At 53.7% G+C, this 22,267-nt stretch overlaps 1 protein-coding gene across 2 annotated transcripts in view; it reads right to left on the bottom strand.

Moving 5' to 3' along the window:
- The window catches only part of STX1A (syntaxin 1A), a 47,848-nt gene extending 29,741 nt beyond the window's left edge, over positions 1–18,107 (bottom strand). For both annotated transcript variants that reach the window (XR_015278441.1, XM_086859184.1), the window contains exons 1-3: positions 18,032–18,107; positions 5,884–5,961; positions 4,667–4,766 (exon numbers count right to left, since the gene is read on the bottom strand). Coding sequence is in view for 1 of the 2 variants with exons in the window: in XM_086859184.1 (XP_086715310.1) it covers positions 4,667–4,766; positions 5,884–5,961; positions 18,032–18,061 (208 nt within the window). In the remaining variant the exon portion in view is untranslated. The remainder of the gene's footprint in view (positions 1–4,666; positions 4,767–5,883; positions 5,962–18,031) is intronic.
- Positions 18,108–22,267: the final 4,160 nt, after the last annotated feature.

Below are 22,267 nucleotides of genomic sequence, written 5' to 3'. Positions count from 1 at the left end.
CACCCACACACCATGGCAGCCTCGCAGCTGGCAGCACCCTTGGATCAACAGGAGGAGGGCAGGGGACAGAGACCCTGGAGAGAGGAGGCTGGCACAGTGTGTCAGAGTGGGCTGGAGCCTCATGCAGAATGTGGGTGGTGCTGTGAGGCCATAAAACACAGGGATTTTGGGGGGGAGTTCAAGGGGAAATGGGGGATGTTTGCTGCCTGAATGTTTTCTCCTAAAACAAGCGCTGAAATGATTTAGAACGACAGTCAAACACTTGATTACTGCAGTGATTTTGTCAAACATACGGCAGCACTGTGTGAACTGTCTTTGGAAAGGAACAGGATTATCATGGAATCCTCTAGGTTGGAGCAGCCCTCCAAGATCTTTGAGTTCAACAGTTAAGCCAGCACTGCCACCACACTAACCATATCCCCAAGAGCCACATCCACACATCTCTTAAATCCCTCCAGGGATGGTGACTCCACCATTGCCCTTCACAGCCTATTCCACTGCCTGACCACACTTCCTGTGAATAAATTTTTTCCAATCCTGCTGCATCCTTTCTCAGACTTGTAGAGAGCAAGAAGGTCCCTCCTGAGCCTCTTTTTCTCCATGCTGAGAGCTGTTTTTAGCACTGGGTAGAACACTGGATGCAGAACCACATGCTGCACCAGCACCACAGCCATGCCATGGGCCAGCACCACTGGACATCTTCAGGTGTCTTTGTTTTGTCACTATTCAGAAGGAAAAAGGTCCCATGTATCTCAGGAACAGTCGAGAAGCACGGCCTGAACTCAAAGCAGCTGTAGCCCCATTGCTGAAGGAATGCAGTCAGCTTTGCAGAGTGGTGGGGAGGGCAGTGGACAGCACAGAGAGTAGATGTGCTCAGTGCCAGGTGTGCCCCAGGCTGAGACAGAACAGTTCACTTCACCAGTTCCTGTCAATTCTACTGGTCACTCATCTCTGAGCTGGTTTTGTGAGTTCTGCTCTGCACTGATCAGTCAGGGATGGCACAGGCACCCACTCTCACCCTGATGTCAGACCCACTCTCCAGCTGGGCTCACCTGGTCACTGGCCAGGACTGTCAGGGCTCCAGGAGTGTCTTGGACTGTCTCATCACCATCACTCACCATCATCACTGGGTACCCTGGCTGTCCACCCCTCAATTCCTCTTCCAGTTTCTCCTCAATGTCTAATCAGCTGATGTTGGCAAACCGTGGGCAGCCAAACTGACTGCAGCACCTGCAGCTTCCACACCAGGGCTCCAGCACCAATGCAGAGAACCCTCATTTCTGACAGACACAGCCCAGACACGACACAACAATTTCTGGCAGGTTCCAGCCCTGTCCAACATGAGGTCTCCCCTCCTTGGCACGTGGCCACCCACCCCACCAGCCCAGCCAAAGGTGCCCATGCACCCACCCAGCAATGTCCCACCCGTCCCCCAGACCCAGAACACCTGTGCTCCTCTGTGCTCCCACTGTGAGAGCTCCCAGGGTCCTTCAGCACCCAGATTTCCTGCTCTGGCTACCACTTCCTCAGACTGCTTGCCTGAACTCTCCAATTATAATTGACTTCCCCTCTTCCCATCAAAAGCACGGCCACAGACACCTCCTTGCCACACACAGCACAGCCACATGTGAGTACAGACACCCAGGGACACACACACAACCACTGCCTTCCCAGTTCCAAATGGAATTTCACCAATAATTCCTCCTCAAGCTATTCCCAGCAGTTTTCCACTCACTATCCCTGACTTTTTTCCCCCTCTCAATAATTTAGTTGTAGCTTTGTAGAGTCAGTTCTTGGAATGTGCCCATAGCAGGAGCTCCTCATGCACCCACAGTGGGCTCTCCATGGGTGATGCAGAATTCCCAGAGATCCCAGGACTTCTGGCCACCTTCCTCCTCCTCCTGCCTGTGCTGCTGCCCAGCTCTACTGACCATATCCTGCTGCTCCTGCTCTCAGCATGCCTAGAAAGCACCAGTCTCCCACACATCACAATAATCTCAGGAAAGAGTAAAAGGATTTAGGCTTTGCTCATCTCAGCCCTCCTAAACCCATTTCTGCAGATAAGGGATTATCCCCAGTGTCAGCAGCAAGACAGTGGCAATTCAGCAAGAGAAGGCAGAGCTCCAGCTGCAAAACAAACACTGCTGGGGCTGGAGGGGGTCTGCTGCAGAGCTCCCTCTCCCTCTTGGGGTGTCTGCTCCTCTCCTGTATCTCTGTTGGAGAAGCTACACCCACACCAAACCAAGCTGCACAGCACATGTGCCTCCAGACAAGGATGAGAAGCCCGTGACATTCTCTTGTTTCCTGGAGGAACATTTCCTGGAGGCTCCACATGATGCTAAAGTACTTGGAGATCACTAAGAAACATGCAAGGTGCTGTTGCACAGGGGACAAGCAGCATCCCAAATCCCTGCAGAGAGCAACATCTTGCCCTGATGGCCATCCCAGGTGTCACTCCTTGTCATGTTAAACAGCAAACCCCAGTGAGCACATCCCAAAATCAGCCTCTCACACACTACATTTTAGTGTCCTTTGGCTCTGACCTCCTCCCATGCCTCACTTGTTTCTGAATTTCCAAATTAATCTCAATAAATTCACAGCCCTGGGTTACAAATAGCCTTTGCATTAATGAGCAGGCTCTCTGTGGGTTCAGGAACACAGGAGGGTGGGGGTGAGGCTGCCAGCACAGACAACGACGTGCCAGAGCAGGTCCAGAGGTGGCCACCAAAATGGTCCAAGGGCTGGGACAAGGGGCCAGGTTGGACATGGGGAAGAAATGTCAGACCATGAGGGTGGTGAGGGGCTGACAAAGGTTGCCCAGAGAAGCTGTGGCTGCCCCATCCCTGGAAGTGTTCAAGGGCACACTGGACAGGGCTTGGAGCAAGTGGTCCACTGGTCTAGATTTAATGTGTCCCTGCCAATGGCAGGGATGTGGAACTGGATGATCTTTGAAGATCCCTTCCAACTCAAAGCATTCTGTGATTCTGAGTCTGTCCACCACTGAGCTCTACCACACCTCCTGAACACAGCACCGTGCTTCAAATCACAAATTTCAGATTAATGTGTGGGCTCCTCTCTTCCTGTCCAAACAATTCTTGGTACAACAAACTGAATTCTCTACAAAACCGAGACAAAGTAACGCAGTAAAGCAAAGCCAGAAGCACTTCCAATGTCCTGGATCCTTCTGAAAGTCATGGGAATGTCACCACATTTTGCTCACTGCAGATCTCAGAATTTAAATAGATTATTATGCTTTTAGGCCATGAGTGCCCTTTGCAGCCCCAAGTGGACCCTGTGCCACTGCAGCAACCAGGAACACAGCAGCTCTTCTCTGAACATCCCCAAACAGGAACACTGCAACATCTTACAGTGAAATCACAAGAGCCTGGAGGATGATTGAGCAATAGCCTGAGACGTGAATTCCCTTGAGAAAATCCCTCGATTCCAGGCTTGGCCAAGGAAATTTTAGCTGAGAAGTAGCTGCCAGGAGAGGGGACAATTTAGGAAGGGCCAGTCCTTTCAAGTAATTACAACATCTACTGATTTGATATAGGGCTGGAGGCAGGGCAAAGTGTGTGTGGGCACCCTCCTGGGACCTCTAGGCACAATTCCACAAGCAGACATGGAATTGCACTGGGCAAATGAGAAGTGGATGACCAGAGGCAGACCTGGTCTCAGCTTTCCAGCCTCCAAGCACTGGGAGCACGAGCATATGGAAGCAACACCTTTGCCAAAATGAGGGCTGCCAGTGGCCCAGAGCCATCCTGCAGGGTCAGACCTGCAGCATCCAACACCCCTGTGACACCAGCACCACGATGGAGGTGAGCAGAGGAGAGCCACGTGGGCTCAGTGCTACACTGAAGGTGGAATGTGGGGCAGCAGAGCTGTTCCAGTGCTGCCCTCCAGCAGGTGAGCCTGGGTAGGGTCCAGCCCCACCCCACAGTGCTCAGCCCTGCTCTCCCTGCACAGCTCAGCCCTCAGATCCACCCACTCCACAATAAGGGTTTTGCAGACACTGATGCTGGAAAGCCTCTGCTGACCTCACTGCCCCCACAGCCCCCTCCTCTGGCTCCCCTGGGAGAGCACTGCTCCCACCTGGGAACAGGGAACCACAGCATTCACAGTTCTAACCCTGCCAGATCTCCTGGACACCCAGATGTTGCTACCTCTTGGGTGCTCAAACCCCTAACTCCAGCTCCTGGCAGCAAACATCTCTGGAAGACAAGGCTGGGGAAGAAAGAGGTCTGGAAGGGGTAGGCTCTTTGACCAGCCAGCAACAAATTGTCCCCAGGACAGAGATGCAAGGTCCCAGCTGCCCACCTCTGGCTCCAAGAGGAGCTGTAACATTTCTGGGCCCAAGCAGGTGACACTTGGTCTGTTCTGCCTTATCCACTGATTTTCACAGGCAGCCTGGGGCAAAACAACAGCCAACCACCACAAAAACACCACCTGCTCTTCCCAGCCTCCACACTGCCCCATCCTTTCAGAAATCCCCTCTGGCAGCCTCACTGGACTCTCCAGGTCTTAAAGCCACCAGTCACCAGGCAAGTCCAAGCCCTCCCTCACCATCCAGCCATGGCCACCTGCAGACACAGGGGATTGTGCCTGGCTCCAGCCAGCCCATCAGTGAAGCCACGTGCCCACAGGACACCCAGAGCTCACTCACTTTCATCAGGGTTGGGTGAAGCAAGAATGGCGCTGTGCTTCCTTTTCACTTCTTCCACATTTTCCGAAATTTTATCGATGAAGCCTCGAATTTCTTCCACCTGTGAAGTGAGACGAGACAGGTGGTCTGTGACAGACCTGGACTTTTGGAAAATGAAGGGATTATTATACCCTATTCCAAAGCAACCATGACATGTCTGAACCACTGCAAACACCCTCCTGGATAAATATTTTCCAGCTTGAAACTATAGCACCACTGTGGAATCAAGTCTTCTCCATCCCACCAGCCAGCTCTGAGTCACAGCAGTGTAATACAGACTGTATGTCCTGTATTCTTTGTGATACACTGAGAAACTTTGGGGATTTATATAAACCAGCATCAGATTGATTCCCAGACTCTGTGCCTCTGGCAGAACATTGCTGAGACTGCACAAGCCAGGCTGGTAACGGCTCAGCCCCCCATGGCTCCTTGCTCCATAAAAACCTCCAGAAACGCCCAATTTGATCCTCACTCCTCGTTCCAGGGAGGCCACATTTTCCATTCCATCATTTTCTCTGCACTTCTGTGCTACAGGAAGACACCAGCACCGCCTAAGAGGGGAAACCTCTCCTGTGTTCTCTGCCTGCCAGGCTGCTTACCCTCTAACTCAGTCTTCTCCTCCGGCTCACACCACTCCTTTGCTCATCTTCCTCCACCTGCACATCAGATTTATCCCAGTTCCCACTCCATTGCCTGCACAGATCCATTTTAACACCCCCCACACACATGCCATGCTAAGGGTGTGCTAAAAATCCGCAAGCAGATCTTACAGCCACCCACATGCCAGAAGACAACCTCTTGTTTGGGAACGGGAGGCACAAAATTAAATCAGTCCCATGCAGAGACTGCTGCTCTGCAGAGGTGCTCTTGGGAAAGGCCTGAGAGCTGTGTGTGAGGCTTCCCTGCTCCCATCACCTGGCTAACAGCCTCACTGGGTTCTGGAGGAGCAGGAGAACATCTGTAGGGCAGCACAGCTTCAGGTCTGCAGGGAAGCCAGGTTCCTGATGTTCAGCATTCAGCATAACCCTGACCATCAGCTGAGCAGCACCAGCCAGGGCAGGAGCTTCACCCCCATCCCCAGTGGCTGCAGGAAGCCTGGACCATCCACAACCCACCCTGGTGCCAGCAGAAAGGTCTGAACCAGCTTCAAAGCCACACTGGAGGAACAAACCTCTCACCTGCTCAAAGAACTCATCCATGAAACGATCCCGGTCCACGCTGACGGTGACTTCATCGTCATCATCACTGTCCTTTGCCTGCAACAGCACAGAGAGAGAGGCATCAACGAGTGCTTGCTGCAGAGCTCATGGCTCTATTTCAGGAGCTCCTAGGAGGCATCTTCCCCTTCTCCTGTGCTCACTTGCTCCAAGGAGCTGTGACAAACACTCGCCAGAGTGTGGAACACCCTGGGCACTGCTACTCCAAGCCCCCAGGACTCAGAGAGCAGAGAATAGATACACCCAGCAGTGAGGGATGGCCAAAATATCACAGCCCCAAGGCATGACCCCCACAGCAAGCATGGGACACAGCTAAGGACACCCTACATCCATGGAGTGGGAGCTTCAAGGACACCCTCAGCCCTGTGTGAGCACAACAGCTCTGCAAGGAGCTGCAAGGAATGGGAAACACCACAGACTCCACCATGGGGAAACACCAGGATGCTGCCATGGGAAACACAAGGGATGTTGAGAATGGGAAAGCACAAGGGATGCTGCCATGGGAAAGCACGAGGGATGCTGTGATGGGAAAACACGAGGGATGCTGCCATGGGAAACACAAGGAATGCTGTCACAGGAGAAAGCATGGGCGATGCCGTGATGGGAAAACACGAGGGATGCTGCAATGGGAAACATGAGGGATGCTGTCACAGGAAACACAAGGAATGCTGCCACAGGAAAGCATGAGGGAAGCTGCAATGGGAAACATGAGGAAAGCTGCAATAGGAAACAAGAGATGCTGCAATGGGAAAACATGAGGAATGCCATGTCAGGAAAACATAAGGGATGCCATGACGGTAAAAACAAGGGATGCTGCCATGGGAAAGCACGAAGGAAACTGCCATGGGAAACACAAGGGATGCTGTGATGGGAAAATAAAAGGAGTGCTGCAGAGTGCAGGAAAGGTGGGAGCAAGCAGATAATACAGCAGAACTAGTAAAGTCACAGCAGGCAAATGAGGGGTTGTCCTTGTCTGCAGAAGCATCTGTGTCATTGTCACCAGAGATGAAAACACCTCCTGTCCCAGCAAGGCGGGGGATGCAAGCTCTCAAGGGAAGGAAAAATTACAGTCCTCCACATAAGGAGACATTTGAAAGAGTATTATCCAAATCAGTTACATGAAGGAGGGAAATGGACAATTAACAGGTTGGAAAAGTTTCTTTTTACTCCATTTTTACAAAGACAAGAAGCCAGTGGAATGGAGATTTAAGACAGGACTGCCTCTGCTCATCTCATCATCATCTCATAATGACTGCAGTTTTTGCAGATATTTACTCATCACCCCATGGGCCCTCTGCAATCTGCAGAGAGGTAGCCACCACAGTCTCCAGAGAGAGCCCTCTTACATTGAAATAAGCCAGATGAAATATCTATCCTACCCCCTAAAGTTGTCTTTTCACCCTACACTGACTGATTTGGGTGGTATCATCCAGAGACCTCGGCTTTCAGCCTTGCCACCACTTTTTGCCTGGGTAACTCATTCACACTTATCCCATTCATGGTTATCCAGAGCCTTTGTGATCAGAGAGCTCCCACAATCCTGGTGAAAATCTCACCCTGACAAGGAGAAGCAGGCATGGTGCTGCTCTTACCCACCACTCTGTGGACACAGAAAACTGTGCCCTGAAGTCTGAAATTGTGCCCATTTGTAGCACAGCCACTCAGGGCTGGATGGAGCTTGGAGCAACCTGATCTAGTGGAAGGGATCTCTGTCCATGCCAAGGGGTGGAACTGGATGGGAAGCCCCAGTCAGCCCCTGCAGCCCTGTACAGGAAAACACACCTTCAATATAACTTCCCCAAAAGCTTATCCAGCTGTTTTTGTCATCATTTGGCAGGATCTCGATTTGCTGTAATTCTGAGCCCCTTTCTGAAGCCTGTGAGCAGAGTATTCCCACTGATAATTTTAAATGCAGGCTTGTACAGAAACCAGGAAGGCCAGGGACTGGCAGCAGAGGAGGAGCAGCAGGAGAGCAGGGTACCTGCCAAGATGCTCTTCTCCTTGTCACCTCTTGCTTGTCCCTTCCACATCCAAAACAGGCCTGGCTCATTGCCCAAAGGACGCCACATCCCTGCCTAGTCCTATCCATGCTGCCTGCTGGACCCTGCCATACCCAGAAATCCCAAAGGAATGGGACCCACCACCCATGGAAGTGGGTCAAAAGCCACACACAGCCCTTTCAGAGGCATTCATGGTTGAGGGTTCACCACTCCTGGGAGAGCAGAAGCTGATGGACAGGCAGAGAGATGTTATTTAGGGCAGGCACTGGACAGGGGGAATGGCACAGAGCCCAGCCAGAAGCCCCATGAAGAGGAAATTACACAGATGGAGCCTGCTGGTCAGGAGGGCACATGTCACTTGTCACTCCAGGCTGGAGAAGGGCACCATCTGTCCCACCCACGTCACTGGAAACACCCTCGGTGCCTTACCGCCTCCGACACCCAGTGTCAGGCTGATCAGCCCACCCCACCAGCCCCTGAGCCAGTAAGCAGCAGCCACATCCTCTAATGGGTGACTTGGACTGGAACCAGAGGAGATGCCACTGGGAGAACAGCTCAGGGAACACAGGGCACTCATGGATCAGCTGCTCCCAGCATCTCCCACCACTCTGGCCCTCACTGCTTTACCCCAAGCTAGAGGCGTCCCCCCATGATGAATCCTAATACAAAAGTAGGAATGAAACCGAATCTTTCCATAAGCCAACAGTGTTTTGGCTTCATGCATCCCAGCTGTGAGCATCCCAGGTTTCCAAAGTCACATGGAAAGCTCCTGTCACAGTCAAAACTACCTGCAGGTGCAATTCCCCAGCCCAGGAACTCACAGTGTCAGGCACACCATCCTCCCAGTGCCCTTCCACCTCTGCCTCAGGCCCTGCCAGGCAGCACCAAGGACCCAGGGCTTCCAGGCTTTTCCCCCACACAAGGTAGGTGAAGATAACCCTTCTTTTGCAAGGCTTTTATTTCTCCAGTCCAGCAGAGGCCAAGCAGTGGCACCCTGTGGGCACTGTCCCAGCATCTGGGATGGCTCTGGGAGCTGCTGCCTCTCCAGTGACACTGAGCAGGAGGAGCTGGATGGGTAGGGCAGGTCAGTCAGAGCTACTCCAGCGACTTTTGGAGCCTCACAGGGCTCAAAGTCCCTCCACAAGGGCAAAAATCCCAAGTGGAGGCAGATACCATCCCTGACAAAGAGGAGTAGGAGCTGGGAAGACATCCAGAGCCCTGGAGCATCCTGGCTCTGCAGGTTTTGTAACCAGCACATGCTAGTAAATTAATTATTGAGGAAATGACATTCCCGTGGTTCCAACCCACCCCATTCCCTCTCCAAGCACTTTCTGAAAGAGGCAAAGGAGCACAGAAAAGGCTTGATGCTTGCTTTCCTCCAAACAGCAAAGCTGGCAGGGGGGGCTGTGCAGGCATTACCAGATCTCTGTCACCTCAGCAGTGGCCACATGCAGCCCCAAGCTCCTGTCCTCTCCTGTCAGTGCTGCAGATGGATTTGACCACATCCAGATGCATCCAGGGAGCTGGTGCAGGCAGCAGAGGCAGGGCAGAGGAACAACAGGTTCAGCCACTACTGGGCACATCTGAACCCAGACACATCCCTCTACCAAGCCCTGCTGTCACATTTTCCTAGGAAACATCTGTGTCCAAACAGGCAGTGAGCCCCCCCCTGCCTCCAGCACCCCACGGGGCTGTGAGCCCAGGCCACGCTGCCTCCCACCCCACCAGAGACAAGGCAAGCCTCACAAAGCACAAGGGAAAGAAAAAGCCAGCTGCCATCCCCCTTTTAGGGACCACTCAGTTGAGCAAAGAAAGGCCTCATCCCTGAGATGCAGGAAGCTGCTCAAGGGTTTCACTCCCAAGCTGCATCTGTTTGTTTTTATTTACAAACACCTCCGTGCTGCTCTGCCCAGCTGAAGAGATTCCAGCCATCTGGGCTCGCCTTGCTTTGTAAAACCATGCCCTTTCTGTACCACGACCAGAACACGGCAGGATGCTCAGGCTGCTCCTGGGGATGCCTCTGAGCAGTCTGAGGTCGTGTCTGGGATCGTGTCCCCACGAAGAGTGGCACATGGGGGTCCAACACCCAACAGCAGTCACCTTGTTCCCCACATCCAACCCCCCAAGCCCAGGGCACTGCTGCTGACACTGAGAGCTCCCAGGGCAGCTCATTCCAGCATGCAGCTGTGCAGGGAAGGACAAGGTCAGAATAACTCAGCAGCGAGTGGCACTGACATCTCAGCCATCTCAGCCATCTCACAGAACCTAAAGGACACACAGGAGAGCCTAGAGATGCCCAGATCTCTGGAAACATCCCAGCTTGGCTCTGAGATGCTTGGCAGCACAAGGGCAGCTCAGCACAGCCTCACCTGGACAAAGTCCAGAGCACCCATGGATCCCCCACCCACCAAACGAGTCCCTCACCCTGGGGCTGCCTCCTCACACTTCAGGGTTTGCTTTAGGCATCTGCAGCAGCCAAAAAAAGCCCTTCAAACAGGGCTGAAGTCCTGCTCCTGAAGCTTTCCAGGGAGGAACCCAAGACCACGGTTTAAGCTGCCTATGGTCTCAGCTCAGCCCTTTTTGCAGATCATACAGTACAGCCATGCACCACAATAAATTTGTCATTCTGTGGCACACAGGCCCCAGCTCAGCTGTGTCCTACTCCAGTATTAAATCCAGCTGGCAGCCTCTCACTCTGGTGCTCTCCAGGGATCAATGCTGGGGCCACTCCTGTCTAATAGCTTTATCAATGATGTGGATAAGGGGATCGAGGGCACTCTCAGCAGAAGACACCAAGCTGGGTGAAATGTTGACCTGCTGGAGGGCAGGAGAGGTCTGCAGAGGGATCTGGATGGGCTGCATCAGTAGGCAAGGCAAATTCCATGACATTCAATGAGGCCAAGTGGCAGGTCCTGCACTGGGGTAACAACAACTCCATGGGATGCCCCAGGCTGGGAGCAGAGTCACTGAAAAGCTGGGAAAGGCTTTGGGGTGCTGGCTGGCAGTAGCTGAACATAAGCCCAGGTGGGCAAGAGGCCAATGGCACTTGGCTACTATCAGAAATAATGTGTCCAGCAGGACCAGGGCAGTGATCATCCCTCTGTGCTGGACACTGCTGAGGTACCACAAATCTTGGGGTCAGTCCTGGGCCCCTCACAAGAAGGTCATTGAGATGCTGGAGTGTGTCCAGGGAAAGGAATGGAGCTGGGAAGGGTCTGGAGCACCAGGAGCAGCTGAGGGAGATGGGGGATGCTCAGCCTGGAGAAAAGGAGGCTCAGGGGGGGAACCTCACTCTCTACAATGCTCTAAGAAGGATGGAGTCAGGTGGGGGTCAGGCTCTGCTCCCAGAGAACAAGGGACAGGACAAGAGGAAATGGCCTCAAGTTGTGCCAGAGCAAGTTTAGTTGAATATTGAGGAAAATTTCTTCACAGAAAGGGCTGTGCAGCCCAGCTGCCAAGGCACAGACTGTGCAGGGCAGTGGTGGAGCCACCATCCCTGAATGAATTTAATAGATGTGCAGTTGTGGCACTTGGGGTTAGTGCTGGCCTTGGCAGTGCTGGGGAAACAGTTGGATCTTAGAGGGGTTTTCTAACCTAAGCAATTCTGTAATTCTGATATTCACCAAAACCAGCCCATACCTTCCCATTTTTTATGAATAGAAGTCCAAGGCACAGATGACATCAGCGTTCAGCAGCACCCGCATGAGTCAGGTTTCCAACTTCCAACACCAGCACTGCAAGGGAGAACGTAATTTCCAAGAATTTTGTCCTTGGGTGCTGGCTTGCATTCCTGCAAAGTAATTCCCAGCCCTTGGCACAAAGTCCAAGCCTTTTCTCAGAACATTGATCACTCTTAAGCTCAGTTTTAAAAGCAAACAGGTAAAACTCTCCTTAACTCTGGAGAACAAGCATCAGAGGTGACCACCAGAGTTGCCACCAGTCCTGGAGAGGGCAGTGAGCTGAACTCAGTCTAGCTCTGAAACACAGACAGCACAATCACCTACTGGAAAAGCACCCATACTTTACAGCCAGTACTTTATAAATTTACAGTCATGGCTGAAGAATAATTTGGTTACAAACAGACTTAAATAATCTAAAATTGATTTCTTAACATCCTTTAAGTGGCATCACCACTGTTACAGCTCCTGTGCAGATCAGAGCTTCCCATGGGCAGCAGAAGGACCACTCACCTCTTATCCCCACTCCATTGACCAGGATCAGCACACTCAGAGAGGTCTCTGCTGGGATCATCACCGTGCTTTGGTGTCTGCCAATGTCACCAAGCCCTGGTGATGCCCACTAGTGACACTGCAGCCTGTCCCATTACCCCACCTTCAGGCAGTTACTCATGGAATATATTGATTTGGAATGGACCTTCAAGGATGCTCCAGCCCAACCCCCTGCCATGGGCAGGGACACCTTCCACCAAACCAGGTTGTTCACATGGTCATGAAAGCTCAATGACACTTCTTTGGTGCTCTTGTCTAGACCCTGTACACGAACCTCAGCATCATCCAGGTGAGAAATTGATCCTCCCAAAAGGAAAAGGTCCTCTGGAAAACCAAAGCAAACAGTCATTTCATACACAAACCCAAAGTCTGACAGAAGCTGATGGAAGACCAGCAATGGCAGAGAAAAAGGCAGAGCTCATACTGGAAAACCTGCAGCAAACATCTGCAGAAGTACACCACGATGGAAGTGGCCACAGTGGCAGTGCTCTCCTGAAAACTCACAGGACAGTGAGCAGAAAACTTCATTTTTAGTCATTCTCCATGAAAAGAAACCTGGGTCTGCAATTATTCACTAGAATCTGATAAACTGCACTGGTAACAGGAAGTTCAGTCCCACCCTGCAGCAGATTTTGATGCTGCACAGCCAGGTGTGTCCCCTGCCCCTGCACCTGAGGTGCCTGTGGATGCCTGAGGAGGAGGAGGCAGCAGGGAAGAGGAACCTTCTCCTGTAGAAAGAATATGCTGGCCTAGGAGCAAAAGAACACATTTTGGGCAGGAGATTTGGAATTCTAAAACCAGTCAGGAGCTGGTCTAGTGGAATATGTCCCAAACCATGGCAATAGAGTTGGATGGTATGATTCTCTGAAGGTTCCTTGGCTACTGAGAGAAAGCTTTTCTTGAGCCTGAGCTCTCCAGGGCTGCTGGAACAGAAGAACTTCCTATTCTACTCTGGATGTCCCCAAGAAGAGCTTTTGGCCAGCAGATGTCCTGGGCTCCACTCACTACTTCCATCATCCTGCGAAAGGTGATGGAGGAACAGACCCTCCTGCCAGGGGAGAGCACCTGCATCACTACAGAAAATACTCAGAGTATCACTGAAAAAGGTTGAAAGATGTTTCAGAACATCTCTCCTGTGGGACTTGAGCACCCAGAAGTCTGTCTGCTGTGTCAGCCCCATCCCTGGAAATGTTCCAGGACAGACTGGAGAGGTCTCAGAGCAATCTGGTCTAGTCAAAGCTGTTCCTGCCCATGGCAGGGGTGTGGGAACCACATGGTCTTTGAAGGTCCTTTTCAACCCAAACCACAGTGTGAGCCCATGACACGCCTCATGCCACAGCCTGTCCCCCGCTCACAGCTCCCTGATTTGGGGGGCAAAAGCAGTGCCCACATTTCCAACACCAGCCCTGGTTCTGGCCACTGCAGGCAGGGGCACTGCAGAGGTGCAAGCAGCCTATGACACGTCACCCCTGCCCTCTTCCCTTCTTCCAGTTCAGAAAAACTTTCTACTCCTTGTGCTTTGCACAGTTGCCTCGTTTCACATTTTTCCTAAGCAAAGACAGCCTCTTTGGCTTTGTGCCTGGTCTGGTCCTGACACAGCATCGTTCCATCTCCATTTCCCATGCTGTCCTCTGCCTGCCCTCTGCTCCCCACACATCTCCAGGATCATCCTGCAGACACCACGGGGCAAGGACACTCCTGAGGCAGGTGTGCTCAGGTCACCTGGAGCCAGGACAATCCCACACACTTGCTGTTCCTGGTCTTCCACCCAGGCTCACTCTCCTCCTTTTTGCTAATATACATAATTTTCTGGAAGAAGCAATTTATCACAGTACTTAGCTTAATGAGCCTTACTGTACATGTTCTGCCTGTAGTGATAATTTTGCATATTTCCTGAGAAATCTTGTTAACGGGGAGATACATGGCAAAACAAACATTTGTACAGCTTCCGAGCAGCTCACACACAAAGACTAAAACAACAGGGATGAGACTGCACCCTTTTGGCTCCGGCCTCTCAGACACCAAGAGCACAGCTGATGTATCTGGCTGCACTAATTATCACTCTTATCACTCTCTGGTCCCCACAGATTGACACCAGGTCTCAGTGGGTCAAAAGTATTCCGTATTCAAGTTGGCCTCAGTGTGACTACCAAAGCCCCATGCACCAGACCTGAAGCTGCCCAACATATACCAAGGGACCCCAGGGCTCAGTGTCCCCTCTGAGGTCTGTCTGCCCCTCAAACCCTGTCCATCACCCTACCAGGCCCCTCCCAGGCTGGGGAGATGACACAGAGCTGACACAGAGTCTGGGCTTTGCCTGCAGCCATGTTTAAAGCACAGAAAAGGGTTTTCCCAGTTTTTGGCTTTTCCTACCACGGTGTGCACCCACTGCTGTGAACAGCGTTCCTGTGGCACAGGGACACCCAGGACCCCTCAGCTGCTGGGGAGCACAAGAACATCTTACACAGGAGCATGTAGGGTTCATCTACATCACTCCTGTCACCTTTTTCCTCACCCAGCTCAGCAGACCCCAGGAGTGAGGATTCCCCGGCATCTCACCCCTCCTGCTCCAGCACCCCAAGGAAGCCAGCAAAGCAGCTTCCCTTCCCCAGTGCTTGTGGGACCAGGAATGCTCTAAGGGCAGCTATAATGTTTGACCTTCTAGAGCAGCTCTGCTCCTCTCCAGCCCCCCAAAAAAATCAGCATTTCAATAATGCTAAAACCCATCAAGCTCAGCCAGAGCAGGCGGCTGCGCGAGCTGCGGACGCGCCACCGGCTGTCACCCGCCACGTGACAGCCCCACGCGCGACTGGCAGGGATGGAGGACAGATGAATTATTTACGTGACCCTTCTGGTTGAACAGAAGAGCTCAAAAAGCACTGATGGCAACGAAGAGGGTTAAAAAAGGAGAGGAAGATGGCATCGAAACAAGTAAATATATTCATCTCCGAGGTCTGGAGGGACTTCTGCAGCCGGGGGGTTCTGGAAAAGATGGAGACACACAAGACCTGACCTCTGCAAACAGCAATCGTGGTCGACTTCACATTTGTGCCCCCCAGGAGAGAAAGCCTCACTGGGAACAGCATGGAATTAAGAGGAAGGGATGGATGAGGTCGGGCTGTGAGTCCTGGAGCACCGCTGCAGATTTCACCGCCAGAGGAGGGGAGAGGATGGATCCACAGAGCCGGACCTGGAGCCCACCTTGCTTCCTCTCTTCCTTTATTTTTAACACCCATCTCCCACAACTCCCACTGTCAGGAAGCAGCGCTGGGAGCAGGGACTTGGCTGTCAGGAGTGGGGATTCAGCCAGCTGGGAAGGGCAGTGGGATGGCACAAACACACAAACATCACTGGAGAAATGCACACAAAAACAGCTGCTGGAGATGAACAACAGGCACAGGAGGAAAGCACACCCCAAAAAATGGGCCCTGCCAATGGCTGGAGGTTTGGAACTGGATGGTTCCTTCCAACCTGGCACATCTCCCTGACTTTGTCGCACTCTCAAAACACCATTCATAATTATTTTACCATTTGGACTTGTGTCACATCCTGGAAATCCCAATGTCTCACTCAAACAGAGCTGTCAGCTCTATGGCAGGATGGAGCACCATAGGACTCTCACAATCCTGCATGTACACACCATCTCATCAGGGCTGCTTCTGGGGGTGCTGGGGAACGGGACCGGCTCCAGACCCACTCCAGATGGGCAGGAAAGACCACTCATAGCCACGGCTGTGACACCTGCACAGAAGCAGCTGTAAACAAAGCTCTGCTCAGCCTCATCCAAGGCATCCTGCACAGCCCATCCTCAGGTGCTCTCCTCCACAACAAGAGGACATGTTTCATCTGTAAGTTAAATTTCCTGTCCCTGGTTCAGAGCAGACCTGAGGGCACTGCTCCCACAAGGGCACTGAATAAGCTCCATCCAGCAAGTCTGATCCAAACTAGAGCAGAGGTTCAGTAAAGAGCTGGGATTAGCATTTTGAATTTCAAGTACCATTTAAAAAATCCTGTTAAGACATGGAGCTCCTGTTCTGTAGAGCAGTGACCGCCCTGCATCCCCTCCTCTGCACCAACAATGCCAGCCCTTTTTTTTATTAATCCTTCTTCTTTATCATCCTTGGCACAATTTAGATACTGTATTAACATGGGAAGAACAAGCCCTGGCTATTAATGAGGCAGCAGAGAGGAAACAAGTTCAAACGCTCCTGACTCTGTGTCCACTGCAGCATCTTGCTCCTCCCCTGGTGCCTGCCACCACTGAGGGTGTAAATCCACGCTGCCTCACTCACTGCAGTCCTGCCAAGGGGCACCCACTCGTATTCGGGGCAACTGGATGCTCAAAAGCATTCCTTTTCCCTGGGAAGAATGCTGCATCCTCAGCATGAGGCTGATGAATAAGGAGCAGCAGCAGGAATGAGGCAAAAACACGTTTTATTTTTCTTAAGGCGTATTTAAAGGAACAGAGAAATTTTAAAATAATCCACGGCATCACTTCCCAGCCAGCGCCGGCTGCCAAAAGGACATTCACGAGGCTTCTTTTTTACTATTATTATTAAAAAGCCTGTTTTTCAATCCCATTTCACAGCCTGTGCTGGTGGTGGAGACAGAGCCCCATGTTTGGGTGCTTTCCAGGCAGAGTGGGGAGGAAGCTCTTGGGGGAGCCTCTCCCAGAATCCACAGCCACCCCTGGGCATCTACAGTCAGCCCTGAGCATTCAGAGCTGCCCAATCACCCCAAAAGCCACCCCCTCAGCCCCTTGCTGGCATCACCCCAGCTCTATCCTCCTGGCGTTTTTCACACCAAACCAAACTCCCAGCCAAGTGATCCTGGTGGGAGCTCTGATGCCTGACCAGACTGGACACCCACAGTGGTCCCCACTGCCCCTCGTTCTATGGCAGAGTCCTCCCCACGGGACAGACCCCCCCTTGCAATCCCAGGCAGCTCTACAGCGCCAACCGTGAAGTAATTTTTAAAAAAATAAAAATCCACAATTTATTTTTTTTTTTTTAAAAAAAACCAAATAAGAAAAAGCACTAGAGGGAGGACCAGGGGGGTGGTACGGGGCGGGGGCTGGAGCAGCACTCCGGGATTTCGGGCTCTGCCCCTCCGGCCACTGCTGCTGTCCCCAGAGCTCGTCTCCAGGCGTGGGCAGCAGCAGCAGCGCGGCCCCGAGGGTGCAATAGGAGGAGGCTACGGCACGGGCAGCGGGGGCACCGGAGCCTTCCACCGATGCTCCGTGCGCGCAGCCGCCGCCTCCCACCGCCCGCGCCCCGGGACCGCGGGGGGCTCGGGGCCTCCGAGGGACACACGAGCGGTTATAGACGCACACACGAAGCCCGAGGCCTCCCGGACAAGCCGGGGCACGGCGCTGGGGTCACCGCGGTGCAGCGGCCGCAGGCGCTCCTCGGCCCCGCCGCAGCGGCTGCGCCGGAGGATGAACACGCAAAACGGGAGCGGGGCGGGCGCGGCACGGTCCCGGGTGAGCACGGCACGACCCCGCCGCCCGCAGCGGTACAAATACACGTCTGCATCCGCTCCTGCCGGCGGCGATGCCGCTCAGCCGCCGCGGCCCCCGGGACCGCGCAGATCGCCGCTCGCACCGCCCGCTGCCGGGGAGAACCCGAGCGGCCCGCGGCGGTGCGGGGGGCGCAGCCCGGGGGACCCCTCCCCTCCCACCCCGACATCCCGGCGACATCCAGGGGGATCATCCTCCGCTCCCAGCCCCCGCCCAACCCCCTCGCCGCCGCCGCTCAGGGCAGGGCGGCCCCCGCGCAGTGAGGGGGGGGTCGAGACGGCTTCGGGCGGTCCCCGATGGGGGCAGAGGGTTGCCCGCATCTCCCCGTATCCCCCGCATCCCCGGCTGCGCCCCGCACTCACAGCGCGCAGCTCCCCGGTCCGGTCCTTCATCCTCGCCCCGCTGCCGCCGCCGCTGGGAACGGGCAGAGCGCGGGGAGGGGCGGGCGCGGAGCATGCGTGCAGCGGGGCCGAGAGGGGCGGGGGGACACCGGGGGGACCCTGCCATGATGCGGCTGGGGGAGCTGGCAGGGGGACACTCGCACCTCCGGTCAAACTGCGGGGAGCCGACCGGGGGAGGGGGGCGCACAGCTAGGAAGGTCACCGCTACAAGGGGATGTCGCCGGAGGTGGCGGGGGGGTCGCGCCGGGGGGCAAATGAAGTGTCACAGGGAGGGTCACACTCAGGGGACCTCACCTTTGGGGGCATCACGTTGGAGGGGGGGTTACACTTAAGCCACAAGAGGAAGTCATACCTGGGAAATAACATCGGGAGGGATCATACCTGGGGAGGTCATACCTGTGGGACATCACATCACGGTGCTCTTAAGGGTGTGGAGAGATGCACAGCAGGGCATCCCCAAGAGCAGGTGTCCCTGGGTGTCCCTGGGGCCATGGCAGTGGTGCTGGGGGTCCAGCAGACAGCGGGGTTTGGGGGCACCAACAAGACGGCCTGGCTCTGACCCCAGCCTGGAGACAAGCAGGGCATGTTGGGGGATCTACCTACCCTGAGGACCCCAAAACCAGGCTCGAAGGGAGCAGAGAAGTGCCAGCAGGGCTCAGACAGATGCTGCCAGTTTGCTACTTTTGGGGAAACTGGCAGTGTCGGGGAGACACCCATCTCCCTCCCGTTGCCAGGGATAAAAAGGAGCGGGATCTCCCATAGCCGGGGCCTGCGGGTTCTCCTGGGGCCAGTGGATCCAGCCGCAGGGCCACGGCTCGCAGTTCCCACAGTCCGACACGTGTCATCCCTGGGGTGCCCAGTGCTGGGGTACACCTGGTGCAAATGCCGGGGGTCTCCCCCGCGGGTGTTCCGGCCAACACAGCTCACTTTGTGTACAGCCTCACTCACGCCTCACTGGCTGGCACACCCCGCACATCACCCCGCACACCACCCTGCACATCACCCTGCACATCACCCCGCACATCACCCTGCACATCACCCTGCACATCACCCTGCACATCACCCCGCACATCACCCCGCTCACCCTGCACATCACCCCACACATCACCCTGCACATAACCCCGCTCACCCCGAACATCACCCCGCACATCACCCCGCACATCACCCCGCACATCACCCCGAACATCACCCCGCACATCACCCCGCACATCACCCTGAACATCACCCCGCTCACCCTGCACATCACCCCGCACATCACCCCGCACATCACCCCGCTCACCCCGCACATCATCCCGCACATCACCCCGCACATCACCCTGAACATCACCCCGAACATCACCCCGAACATCACCCCGCACATCACCCCGCACATCACCCCGCACATCACCCCGCTCACCCCGCACATCATCCCGCACATCACCCCGCACACCACCCTGCACATCACCCTGCACATCACCCTGCACATCACCCCGCTCACCCCGCACATCACCCCGCTCACTACGCACTGTCCCATATACCAAGCACGGCCCCCCTCGCCCCGCACTGTCCCGTGCTTGCCCCACACAACCCTGCTAACGCCGCACTGCCCGGTTTCCCCCCGGTTTCCCCCCGGTTCCCCCGCACTGCCCGGTTTCCCCCAGAGGTGAGCCCGGCCGGGGCTCCGAGCGCGGCTCTGGGGCGCGGCTCCCTCTGGCGGCTCCAGCAGAACCTGCGGAATCGGTCTCCGGTACCCCCGGTACCACCGGTACCCCGGGTATCACCGGTACCCCGGGTATCACCGGTACCGGAACATCAGCAGAGGGAACAAGATCACCCAGGGACTGGCAGAGTGGGACAGAAACCACCCCAGAGAAACAACAACCACCTAAAAGGAATCACGGGCTCTCTCCACCTCCTCATGCCTCCAGCAGCAGCCTGACAACACGCTCAGGCGCAAGCTGCCACTGCCAATGCCCTGCACAGGAAAATTTCCTACAGAAAAAAGAAAACATATGATAGGGATGATCTGTATTCTCTGTCTTTATGTAAGGAACAAGTTGAAAAATATTTCTCAGATTTTTCACAGATGAACATCTGTTATGCTGCCTGAAGAAATTTGTGCATTAGACCTTGATATTCAGCCTGACCTTTCTGGCTTTCTGAGGTCATATTAAGTCATGGGAAACCCACCTTCCCAAAAGCTGATCCTCTCATTCTCAGATCTGGAAAGCTTGAAACAACCTGGAATCACACACCTCCAAGACAAGTTTCGCTTTCACGCATTGTAGAAATCCTGCCAACTGTTGTGAAAGTCAGATGATTTTAAGTACAAGAACTTGTGAATAAATTATAGAGAAGTCTGATTCCGTCAGTCCTCTCTGATACTCTGTGTTACCCTAGAAAATTATTTTGACAGATGAGAGAGAAAGGGAAGCATCTCCAGCCTACACGGCACTAGGGTTCACTTAAAAACTTCCTTGACCCAAAGCAGTGAGGGATATTAAATCAAACCAAAGCAATCATTTCAGTGCAGGAACAGGGCACACGGACACTTATTTCTTGACTGATCCAATGAAGTGGGATTTTGCTCAGGTCAGCTTTACTCTGCCATGCATTAAAATATTGGCATTAACTGCAGAGAACGTGGGCTGCACCTTGGGAGAACAATGAGCATTAATAAAACAGCAGCAGGGGGCGAGAGGCAAAGCAGCCCAGAACTTCCCTTTGCTGCCGGGAGCCTTCCTCTGCTACTCCAATCCCGTGGCTAAAATTTAAACACACTGATCCAACAATCAACCTCCAGTAGTGATTTAGTAACGACCACTTAAACCCTGTGGTGCAAATAAAATACTCCTCCCCTCCCCACACACCAGCCAGGGGCGCGACGAATCTCTGTAGGACACGGTCCTGCTGCAGCTCCTCCTGCCCAGAGATGGCAGCTCCCAAACCCCCTGTCTTGGTGCACATCCCAAATACCTGTTCTGGTGCACATTCCCACCATCCTTCCCAAACATCCCTCTTGATTCACACCCCAGAGTCCTTCCCATCCCTAGCACCTCTCCTGGTATACATTCCAGTGTCCTCCCCAAAATCCCCTCCTGGTGCACATCCCAACAGCCTTCCCCAGCATTCTTCCCTGTGCACATCGCAGTGTCCTTCTCAAACACCCTCCTGGTACACATCCCAGCATCCCAGCATCCTTCACAAAGGAAGGATGCAACTCCTGGTGCACATCCCCAGTCCTGGGATGGGGCCAAGCTGAAGTGCCATTTGAGATTTCCTGACAAGTCTCCAGTTTAGAGTTATCACAGCCCAAATCTTCCTCCATTGAGACCAAAACCCATTCCTGCAGTCTGACTTTGGTGGGAAGCTGCTCCAATCATGTGAGTGATTCATCTCTAGGAGGTTTTTTTCTGTTACACTGGAATTTCTAATGGGTGTTGATTTGCATCATGCAGGCTCTGTCAACTGCCCACAGCCTTTTCCTCCACCAAGCTATCATTCCTGCCATTCCCTTTTGTTTGCACAGCTCATTTAATTCGACCCTGGAAGGCCCTGAGGGCCTTTGGGCTGAGTCCTGCCCCCACGAAGCCCAAAGCACCAGTGAGGCTGCTTGATCCAGTCTCGGACAGATGCCCATTCAGCTGGAAGTTCAGCTGGCTCTCAAAAACCATCACAGCTCCAATTTGCTGAAAAGAATAAGCAGATAAAGCCCCAGAGAAACCAGCTACACTGCTGCAGCTGGTGTAGTCAGAGCTGGGGGGCTGCCAGCCATGTACAGACCCCAGAGTCTCACTGCTAGACTCACTCTGGGACCCCCAAGAATCTGCAGCAATTCCTGGCCTGTGCCTGGCCAGGAATGCCTGGCCACTGTCAGTCTGCAGGGAGCTATGTTCCCCTGAACTTGAGGCAGAAATAAAAATAGGGGGAAAAACTGAGAAAAGAACAGAAGAAACTGGGTAAAGAGTGGGTAAACACAAGCTTTCCCAGGAAGCACCACAGCGTTCTGCAATCAGAGATGCAACAACAAACCACCAACAAACATCAACCTCAAATGAACAGCTTGAAGAGTTCAAAGTTCAGCTGCTGTGCAAATGTTATAAACTGTTCTCACTGTCTGCAAACCTTCCAGCCTAAGCCAAAGCTCTGAGGTGAGGTGTGTTTTCAATTGTATTCCTGAACAAAGAAACCTCCTGCTCACCATTGCAGAGACAGACC

The sequence above is a fragment of the Cyanistes caeruleus genome, chromosome 21, assembly GCF_971803275.1.
Source record: "Cyanistes caeruleus chromosome 21, bCyaCae1.hap1.1, whole genome shotgun sequence".
NCBI classification, from domain to species: domain Eukaryota; kingdom Metazoa; phylum Chordata; class Aves; order Passeriformes; family Paridae; genus Cyanistes; species Cyanistes caeruleus.
Note: the sequence above shows the minus strand (reverse complement) of the source record. Positions and strands in the feature narration are given on the sequence as shown.